General features: G+C 41.3%; 2 protein-coding genes across 8 annotated transcripts in view; one reads left to right on the top strand and one right to left on the bottom strand.

The window, feature by feature from the left end:
* nkapd1 (NKAP domain containing 1) overlaps nucleotides 1-824 on the bottom strand; it is a 17,123-nt gene extending 16,299 nt beyond the window's left edge. For 3 of the 5 annotated variants that reach the window (XM_043676678.1, XM_043676682.1, XM_043676679.1), the window contains exon 1: nucleotides 616-824. In XM_043676678.1, coding sequence (XP_043532613.1) covers nucleotides 616-716 — 101 coding nt within the window. In that variant the 5' untranslated portion in view covers nucleotides 717-824. Of the gene's footprint in view, nucleotides 1-326; nucleotides 448-615 lie in introns of those variants that run through there. The other 2 variants (XM_043676681.1, XM_043676680.1) reach the window with 2 other exon arrangements.
* pih1d2 (PIH1 domain containing 2) lies at nucleotides 793-10,340 on the top strand. 3 transcript variants are annotated; one of them, XM_043676686.1, is made up of 6 exons: nucleotides 820-875; nucleotides 1,786-1,831; nucleotides 4,288-4,539; nucleotides 6,379-6,502; nucleotides 7,047-7,579; nucleotides 9,129-10,340. In XM_043676686.1, exons 3-6 carry the CDS (start codon nucleotides 4,357-4,359, stop codon nucleotides 9,261-9,263), a joined length of 975 nt encoding a protein of 324 aa, XP_043532621.1. In that variant the 5' UTR covers nucleotides 820-875; nucleotides 1,786-1,831; nucleotides 4,288-4,356; the 3' UTR covers nucleotides 9,264-10,340. The 3 variants fall into 3 exon arrangements, with proteins under 3 accessions (XP_043532620.1, XP_043532621.1, XP_043532619.1); XM_043676685.1 differs by lacking the exon at nucleotides 1,786-1,831 and having other exon boundaries at nucleotides 793-875; XM_043676684.1 differs by lacking the exon at nucleotides 820-875 and having other exon boundaries at nucleotides 1,500-1,831.
* Nucleotides 10,341-10,487: the final 147 nt, after the last annotated feature.

Raw genomic sequence — 10,487 nt, 5'->3', positions numbered from 1 at the left:
GGGGGGTGGTGGTGAGTCAGGGTTTCTCTCTCGGAGGAGGGTGTCAGGCTAAGACAGATTGTTCGGGAGTTCGGGGTAAATGGAAGGGGGTGCGGGGCAGGCGATGATGTGGGATTCGGGTCATAACCAGGTGAGGGATCGGCTCGATGGAAACAAATGGCCCGGGCGCCACATCAATGTTGTAGGGGGGGGGGGGGGGATCCTCGCTCCTTTTAAAACCTCAAGGAGCCACAAGTGGGTCTGAGGAGCAGCTTCTACCCTCCGAGTCGGCGGAGGCTCTAACCGGCGGGGGTTGGTTTGGTTTGGTTTATTTTATTTTATTTTACCTGCCGGTCTCTCTGCTCTGGCCTGGCCTGGCCACGGCCTGGGCCCCGCGAGCCCTCAGGCCGCTCGCATCGTCCCTGCTCACTGACCGGAAGTCGGTGCCACCCTTACACCGCTCCGCAGACAAACACTTCACCCCCTCCTCCTCCCACCGACCAAACACACACACAAACCCAAAATCTACCTCAGCCGCTATCCCCCCCACCCCCCTCACCGGCCACAAGAATTTACAAAAAAAAATTCTATCAACAGCATCTTACATTTATTGCTGACGCCTGTCAATGCACTTACCTTAAGGGGAGGGGAACGAAAGGATGAATGATTATCGAGCTACAGCTCATAAATCGGGGGTCGCCTTTTAGGTAAAGGCTTGCACAGGGAGGGTTTAACATTTTATTTTGTTCTGTCTGGACGGCGGTGAGGTTTTGTTCCTAGTCACCGGGGAACGTTTCGCGGAGATACCTTCCGGGTCGAAGGTCGCGGCGAGTTGCCGGGGCAACGGCGGCGCCTCAGCTCGGAGCGGCGGCCTCTTGATAAAAGGATGATCTCCGGTGATATTTATTTGTACATTTTCCAACGAACCGGTTTTGTTTATGTTTTAACTGAAGTCGTGGGTAAACGAAGTAAAAGTGAAGGGGGTGGGGTGGGGGGTGTGTTGGGCAAAGACATCTGTTTTCCACACAGCGAGTGGTCAGCGTCTGGAAACGGGGTGGAGGCGGGTTCCTCTCCCGAGGCAGTATTTATGGAGACATTGACCCTTTATTGGGACAGAAATGCGGCGCAGGGATCCGGGGACAGTACAGGAGGTTGGCACGAGGTAATCGGACCAGTACAGGGAAGCTGGGTCGAATGGCCGCCCTCCGGCCCCAACCAATTGTTTGATTCCCTTCAGGGTCCCCCATGTCCCATCTCTGCAGAACCCAGGCCCTTTATCCCAGAGGCAAGGACACTACCACCACAGCCCTCCGAAATTTATTTATATTTGGTTAAATCTTCGGATTTTGAGTTTATTCAGGTTTACTTTCCACTCCCTCGCCGTTTCTCATTGGACTAAAGGTTAACCTATCAGGGGCGCACATCTCCATCCTCCGTCCTGTGATTGGCTCAAAATAAATCGGCCCCCCCCCACCCTCATTGTGACTGTTTGTCACGGAGCCAATCAGAGCGCTGGTGGGATTCCCGTGGTCTCGCTCCCTGATGGTGTGTGTCACCAAGGGGTAACCAGGGTGCACTAGGAACTGACCCTTCACAGTCTCCTTACCTTTACCCCCCCCACTCCCTCACTCTTTAATAATCCAATCAGGCATTCAGGAGAAACATCTTCAGGTCTGTTTGGAATGGGGATGGGAATTAACTCAGTACCTCAAAAAACAAATGAGGTGAATTAGGACAGAAGGATTTTAGACAAAACCATGTTGTAAAGAGCTTATGCTAATCTAGGTTGCATTATCAATGATGTAGAATACCGAATGAAAGCAACATTCTCCTCGAGCTATATCTGTTAACGGTTAGTAACTACATTTAATTCAAACAACTTCAAACGGGCCAGCTTCCAGCAATCCCCACTGACACTAATCAAGGCACAATTTTCGCTGAGATCCACTGCAATGATAACAGAAAATCTACATAAATGTACGAGGAGAAAACAGTACAAGAACACACTATGAAATGATAGTATTTGCTTTTAAAATCGATTAATCTTCGTAACAAAGTATAATACCTGGAGTGTGATGGATTTGCATTAAGCAAATTTTCACATGCACTTTATAATATTGAAATGATTTTAACATTTGCTCTCAGAACAGATATAATTTCAATTTATTGCTTAGAACAAGTACTGATAATAATCAAAAAGGGTTAGACGTTATTCTTTAGCTGTACAAACTCTTGCTCACTAAAATACACCTGGAACACTATGATTAGTTCTGGTCAACACACTTTATGCAGGATATTTTGTTTTGGAAAGAGTATAGCTAAAGTTTATCAGAATAATATCTAGACTCCACTGATTAAATTATGAAGGGAGATTACAAGTTGTATTCTCTGGAATTTCAAAGTTTAAGATGTAGTTTAATTGAAAGCTTCAAGGTATTAATGGCACCAGTTTAGGAAGATAAAAAGTGTTTCTGCTGGTGGAAGTTTGGGAGCAGAAACAGTGTTTGGGAGCACCGTGGGCGGCACAGTGGTTAGCACTGCTGCCTCACAGCGCCAGAGACCCGGGTTCAATTCCCGCCTCAGGCGACTGACTGTGTGGAGTTTGCACATTCTCCCCGTGTCTGCGTGGGTTTCCTCCGGGTGCTCCAGTTTCCTCCCACAGTCCAAAGATGTGCAGGTCAGGTGAATTGGCCATGCTAAATTGCCCGTAGTGGTTAGGGGCAGGGGTAGATGTAGGAGTATGGGTGGGTTGCGCTTCGGCGGGTCGGTGTGGACTTGTTGGGCCGAAGGGCCTGTTTCCACACTGTAAGTAATCTAATCTAAACTTAAAATTTATTTCCAAACCTTTCAAGAGTAAATGGGGCTAACACTTCAACACACACTGGCTGGTAGAAGTATGGAAATCTTGCCTGCAATTGGAAGCTGATGTTTCTTTTATTTTAAAACTTAGACTGCATTTTTTGTTAACCTGAGGCTATAGAACTAGGTTGCAGATCAGCCTTGTTCTCATTGACTAAATGAGAACTCCTGTTCTTATGCTCCATTGCAGTGTACCATATATTAGGCTTTTAAGGTTTGCACAATGAAATAATATTGCATGTAAACACATTGCATGTTATTGTCAGTCTTGTTAAAATATATCACAGCTATTGCATATAATGTAATTATGCTTTTAGGAGTGGAAGAATAATGCAAGGCAAAACAAAATAATGTTTTCTAATAATTATTTGTTAGAAATATATTCGAAGTAGAGTACAGCTCCTTGAAGCTCTTCAGCATTCAATAAGGTTATAGCCAATCTTCTGTCTCAACTCCACTTTGCTAACTGTAGGTCATTCAGATCCTGGAGTCTACTCCACCAGTCAAGTAGATCATAGTTGGTAGATCATATTCTCACATCACTTGATATTTTTACTACAGAACATTCTGCTATAGCACGTGTTTCATTAATGTAAATTCGCTCCAACATGATTGATAAATTGGAGTCACTGTTTCTAAAGCACAAACTTTTAAAACATGTTTTAGCTGTAATGCAATTACATCACCAACACTTTAAGCACTGTTTCTAAAGTGTGATTTTTCTATAATGCAGGGTTGCATACGAACACAACCAACACCTTATAGAACTACCTGTATTTCTAAATTTATTCATCTGTCTTGAATACAGTATATATAATAACTGAGTGTCTGCAATCTTTGGGAGCAGAGAATGCTGACGACAAACTACCTTCTAAATTATGAGATTTGTTCCTCATCCAAGTGCTCAATGGCCAACTTCTTATTGATTGTTCCCGCTGGTTCAAGACTCCCCAGTCCAGAGCAACAACCTACATCTACCCTGTTTAGCTTTCTAAGAATTTTGGAAACTTCATTTTTCTAGAGAATATACACTCAATTTCTTCAAATTCTCTTCATAACACAATCTGGGAATTGGTCTGGTGAGCTTCTGGTGCTTTCACTTTATAATAACTATATTCTACTTTCGGTAAAATGACAACTGTAGACAACACCCTAGATGCCGTTTCACCAAGGCTGTATACAGTTGCTGCAAATATCTTTATATTAGGAGGACCTGAGTTCTGAAGTCAAGGCCAGTTTGGTGAACATTATGCAAATACTGAACATTAGCTAGGTAGGGATTCATTTATGCCCCTATAAAGAGGAACAGTTTGGAACCATGTTGCATTATGAAGTGCACATTTGTATGACTAACTGCTTATAAAATATGTAAATACTAGGTCCAGTTGAATCCTTTATTCATCTAGCTTTCTGGAATGTGGCAAACTTTCCTGTCTTCATTTTAACTAGGTCGCAGAACACTAAAACCCTCCAGCACACAAATTTAAGGAAGACTTTAACTGTGAGTTCACAGTAGCAATGACAACTAAACAGTGTGAAAAGGTGATGTTGCAGCAGGTAAATCAACTGTGGGGTCTGCTGGATGATATGTCTGAAAACAGCCCCGAAGCATATCAGAAATTCATCCAGCATCATCTAGAAGAGGGGATGAAGCAGTTCAGTCTACCAGAGGCTCACATCTGCTTTCAGACAAGAATATTGGTACAGTATCTATTAGTTTTAGTACCTGACATTTTATTATCACGTGGCACAAGGACTCTTTTTTTTACTACTGTAACCTTCTGAATTTTGATGCAAATTTAAATTAAATGTTTAGAAAATTAGTGATAAATTTACTATCTGCAGAACCTGCATATACACAGTTGCAATATTGATTCACTTTAAAAACTGAAGAATGCAACACCATTTCTTTAGAAATGTCACTTTTATATAACTTACCCATCCACTCAGGATGCTGTAAGGTTCTTTGCAACCAAAGTCGAGAGTGTGGTGCTGGAAAAGCACAACAGGTCAGGCAGCATCAGAGGAGCAGGAGAATTGACGTTTCGGGCATAAGTCCTTCATCAGGAATCATGCCAGAAACGTTGATTCTTCTGCTCCTCGGATGCTGCCTGACCTTCTGTGCTTTTCCAGCACCACACTCTTGACTCTGATCTCAGCATCTGCAATCGTCACTTTCTCTACTTTGCAACCAAAGTGTGGCCATTATTATGAATACACTTGGATATAGAACTGGCTCAAAGGTAGAAGACAGAGGGTGGTGGTGGAGGGTTGTTTTTCAGACTGGAGGCCTGTGACCAGTGGAGTGCCACAAGGATCGGTGCTGGGTCCTCTACTTTTTGTCATTTACATAAATGATTTGGATGCGAGCATAAGAGGTACAGTTAATAAGTTTGCAGATGACACCAAAATTGGAGGTGTAGTGGACAGCGAAGAGGGTTACCTCAGATTACAACAGGATCTGGACCAGATGGGCCAATGGGCTGAGAAGTGGCAGATGGAGTTTAATTCAGATAAATGAGATGCTGTATTTTGGGAAAGCAATTCTTAGCAGGGTATACACTTAATGGTTGGTCCAATGGAGTGTTGTTGAACAAAGAGACCTTGGAGTGCAGGTTCATAGTTCCTTGATGCCAGGGTTGGAGGATCTGAGCTACAGGGAGAGGCTGAACAGGCTGGAGCTGTTTTCCCTGGAGCATCGGAGGCTGAGGTTATTGAGGTTTACAAAATTACAATAAACCTTATTGAGGTTTACAAAATTATGAGGGCATAGATAGGATAAATAGACAAAGTCTTTTCCCTGGGGGTCAGGGAGTCCAGAACTAGAGGGCACAGGTTTAGGGTGAGAGGGGAAAGATATAAAAGAGACCTAAGGGGCAACTTTTTCACGCAGAGGGTGGTACGTGAATGGAATGAACTGCCAGAGGATGTGGTGGAGGCTAGTACAATTGCAACATTTAAGAGGCATTTGGATGGGTATATGAATAGGAAGGGTTTGGAGGGATATGGGGCAGGTGCTGGCACTTGGGACGAGATTGGGTTGGGATATCTGGTCGACATGGACGGGTTGGACCGAAGGGTCTGTTTCCATGCTGTACATCTCTATGAAGCCAAACACAGCAGCACATCTACACACAGTAGTATCCCACAAACAGCAAAATGAACGAATGGCTGGATAAGCTATTTCTAATGGTTGAGGGATACGTATTGGCTTTGGCTTGGACACAGAGAGATCTTCCTGCTTCCTTGTAGAAAACACACATTTCGTATTTTAAACTTAAATGTTAGGTTGTGCTCAGAATCTTTAAACCATCTCCAAAATCCAATTTGGGATGAGTGGATTAAACAAAATGAATTGAATTATATTTGTTCACATAATTGACTCAAATAGTTTGTATCTCAATTTTTTACATAAAAGGTGTGTATTAGAGATCAAAATAATTTTATAAATTGAATTGTACTCTTTTAGAACATTTGTTAATTCTGCAGACAGCCTTTCCATTACTGTCAATGAGCAATCATTGAATTTTTCTCTTCCAGGAATCGAATGAGAAGTTGCTGTATGTGAATCTTTGCACCTGGAGTAGGGTCCCTGCTCCAAAGTCAAAATCAGATCCAGTGCCTCTTGGTGGAGGGAGGTTGGAGGAAACTGTCGAGGGCACAGGTAGGCAGTGAGAAAAGGTTTGCATTTCTGAATGTTACTAAGTCTCATTTAACATCACAAAACTATTTGACAGACATTAAGAGCTTTGCATAGCATATTTGTTCCAGAAGAGATCAACGGACAGAGACGAGGCAAGGGAATCTCCATTAACCGAGGACATGCAATAGTATTGAACGCAAATAATTCTCCCAGTGACTTGGACAACATCAGTTCCTCAGTCACCAGCAAAGTTGTTATTTATGGAATTGTCTTGCTTGAAAAATTATTGAAATATGCTATCAGACAAACATGTACTTTTCAATGTTTGTGAAGGATACAATGAGAGCACAACAAATTTAGGACATCATTTTCATTTACTGCGGTTCACTTCATGGCATGTACTTAAGAGAACAGCATCTGCAACAACCTGGGCTTTGGTCCCTCTATCCCTAAAGTTTGGGGATGATGTACACTGACCAAAGCACAAGAATTGTTCTTCAATCTTGCTGTAGAGGAGAAGGTTACTTTGACTATTTAGTTTTTTGATTCCTTTTCTCTTCTGCAGAGATTTATTCAGTTACCGATGTTGCATACAACCCAGAGGTCCTTAAGGAAGGAAATGAAGATCCTGTGGAAAAGGACCAATTGATTCGTTTAGCTATGAAATATATTGAAGAGCAGCATTGCATGCACCTATCACACTCTTACACCCTCCTGAACGACAAACTAAAAGGAAGTAAAAAACAGATGAAGCTACGACTGACTGGAAAGGCTGATCCTGTGCAAACTACAAAGCACATGTCACCTGGAGAAAGTGGTGCCTCATTGCTTCAGCAACTGGCAATGCTGAAATCAGCAGACAAGGAAAATGAAGATGATAATCCCCAAATTTGTTTACTGAGTAGTATCAAACACCCTAAAAAGCCAGGACTCATCGAAGAGATTTCAAGTACAGAATTTCAGAGTGGTAAAGTAGAGACTCCAAAATACGAATTATTGCTCGTGAAAGATGGAAATGCAAAGGCAAAAATAATTCAACTGAAGATAGAGCTGCCTGGAGTATTCTCTGTCAAAGAATGTGATCTCAGTGTTTCAAAGGTATATGCTAGCTGTAATCCTATGAACATTGATTATGCATTCTCTGTTAAACAATATCACAAATTACTGATTTGGAATACCATAGACTAAATTCATTTTCTCATTTGTACATACAAGACAAAACTCATGGAAGGCTGCTTTCCCAGTGGCCTACCTAAATTATTTCCATTTACTGTCCTACAGACAGATTAGCCAGTGATTTGTATTATTGTTGGAGCAATGGTTGATATATCTTCCTAACAGTCAGTGTACTCAAAGTATTTCAACATGTGAAATATTCCTTTGCCTTAATAAGATGCTATAAAAATATAAACAAAGTTTTTGTTGATTTGTTAAAGAAGCAGTTGTGACACAGAAATTGCAGTAGACTACGTGATCCAACATCAACCAACCTCAGGAGTGGTAGGGTACAGATTTCATACAGATTGGTCTTTCAAACATGAAGCTATATGGCTATGCTAAGCAGAGAGCTGGGCTGGAAAATTAAACAGCCCTGAACTATCACTAAGATCTGGGCTCAATTCAGATCAAACTGGTAGTATGTATCTCATTTGAATTGAGGCTAAACAATTCTAACCTAATTATTAATCACACTAAGATACCACCTGCTTATTATGTATCTATTAGGTTGGAAGATCTTAGATTGACAGACATATTGGATCCAAAAGCTTCCATGTGCAGACTATAAAGGCAACTGGATAAACAATCTCAATCAATGTCCTGGTTGATTGTTGAGGAAAATTAGGAAATCGTCAGACTCATACTCAAATGTGAGGTGCAGCAGAGTGGAGGGAACTTCACCACTGCAGTGTTTTTTTTTAAACTCTGCTTGCTGCCAATACCAGTTGCAGAAAATAGAAAATGTTCCATTTTCCAGCATTAACATCATTCACTATGATAAGCATTAAAAAAAACCCACTCTTTCACTGGCTTAAGGTACCAGTGGCAGAAACATGGGAGAAATTGTATAACCTCTCTCCTCAGACAGTGCACAGTACAAAAGGGAGAATAAATTTGGTTTTGAATGGTGTGTATATTTGGTGCTCCAATTCAGGGTTTTGTAAATAACAGTAAAATGTTTGAGGCATGATAAAGGTGATTTTTGATTTGGAATTTGCTACGTAGAACACAACTGTTTTACACTCTTGCATATTCCTGTTTATCTTATTCAATATTTACAAACTACATTGCTTTGTTTATCCTTTCATTGGATTAGTCATTGTGACAAGGCTGACTTGAAGCAGGGCTTATGCCCCAAACGTAGATTCTCCTGCTCCTTGGATGCTCCCTGACCTGCTGTGCTTTTCTAGCACCACACTCTCAACTCTAATCCCCAGCATCTGCAGTCCTCACTTTCTCCGCACCAAAGTAGAGTGATAGTATACTTTGTTAGACCCACCAACCACTTTTTATCTCTCCCCCCCCACCAAAAACTCTTACCTTCAATATTTCCATATTAATGGAATAAAACAAACTAATCTTTGAAATTGTTTTCTATATTTTTGAAAAGCAAATTCAAATTTTGACAACTTGTTTGCCTCCAAAACAGGATGACCTAGTTATCGATGTAACTGAGAAGTACAGACTACAGCTTGATCTACCTGAAACTATTAGTGAAGAAACAGTCACTGCAAAATTCAACAAGAAGACTCACATCCTGTCTGTGGAGATGCCTATCAAGTAACCATATTACATCTCTCAATGAAATATATACATTTTATATTAATGAAATCACAGAGCAATAATACTTTTAGCAGATAGCTCTGTGTTGGTCATTGAAAAGGACAAATTATAATGGTTGGAAACGTAATTGAATAAAATACCAAACACTAATTTACATAATACATCCATTCAGTCAAACCAGTAAGTATTTAACTGGTACTCAAGCTTCTTCTAATCCTTCCTCATCTAACAGTGTAACCCTTTTGTGCTCATTAGTGTCTCCTTGCTGGAGAATTATCCAGTTACAAATAGAGGCCATGAATGGATCTTGTGAAATTGACACTGATTTATTTCTCACGATATCATAGGAAGAGAAATTGACTGGACTGATACAAAACACTTTGCACAGTTAAGTCAAGGATTCTCCTCCCTGAATAGTAGGTACAGTCAGTTTTATAGGGTTACAGCAGTGGTAATGTTAATTATAAGACAATGCAGTTTCATTGACACAGTTAATAGAAAACAATTGCTTGTCCGGCAGTATCCATCAGTTAACAATTGCAACAGGAAGTTTAGTTAATTTGCAGAAACAGATAAGGAGGACAAGCATCCTGGCTTCAATAGATCCCTAGGGTAGTATTCATTCTTGTCAGTCTGCATAGGCTTTGAGGGGATTGAGTACCTGGGGTTTCAGGAGCGGCGATACTATTGTGAGGTAGGAAAACCAGTTAGCAGATCTAGGTAGTGTATTCCTTCAGTCGGGAAAGTGCTGAGGTAATGTCTCGTTTCACTGTTCGTTCCCGAGCGGAGTGTGGTCACGTGGAGGTGCCAGTGGCATTGTGGGTAGCCTGTCTCTGGCTAAAATCAGACACTGGTTCTGTGAGCAAGTGATGGCCAGGCAAAGTGGTTTGCTTTTCTCCCACACTCCATAACTGCATCTGTGCTATGTGCCTCAACTATTGTCATACAAATTCTGCATTTCCAATTTCTACCATTTCCTCTACAGCAGCTTTGTTACTCCTCTTAAAATTTAATATTCTTATATAAATTAAATGAATTTTACATCTAATAAGACTGCTCCTCAAAAGTTGTTTCTCCCCTCACCTTCTTTGCTGCCAAACCAATCTTCTGTCACACCTTTATTGTTAGCATTGACATGGACGGTGCAAACAGTGGTGGTGCAACTTAAGTTACCAGCTGCTAGAATATCATCTATGACTAAGATTAGAAACTCTATAGGCACAGG

Source organism: Chiloscyllium plagiosum, chromosome 35 (assembly GCF_004010195.1).
Source record: "Chiloscyllium plagiosum isolate BGI_BamShark_2017 chromosome 35, ASM401019v2, whole genome shotgun sequence".
Lineage (NCBI taxonomy): Eukaryota > Metazoa > Chordata > Chondrichthyes > Orectolobiformes > Hemiscylliidae > Chiloscyllium > Chiloscyllium plagiosum.
This window is presented reverse-complemented; position numbering and strand designations above follow the sequence as displayed.

What these genes read in the sequence shown, in the direction of transcription:
- pih1d2 (XM_043676685.1), top strand. Translation starts at nt 4,357, where the DNA reads ATGACAACTAAACAGTGTGAAAAGGTGATGTTGCAGCAGGTAAATCAA. An exon ending in GGAAACTGTCGAGGGCACAG is followed by an intron (nt 6,503 to 7,046) that starts GTAGGCAGTGAG and finishes TCTCTTCTGCAG; the next exon opens with AGATTTATTCAGTTACCGAT. An exon ending in GTGATCTCAGTGTTTCAAAG is followed by an intron (nt 7,580 to 9,128) that starts GTATATGCTAGC and finishes CCTCCAAAACAG; the next exon opens with GATGACCTAGTTATCGATGT.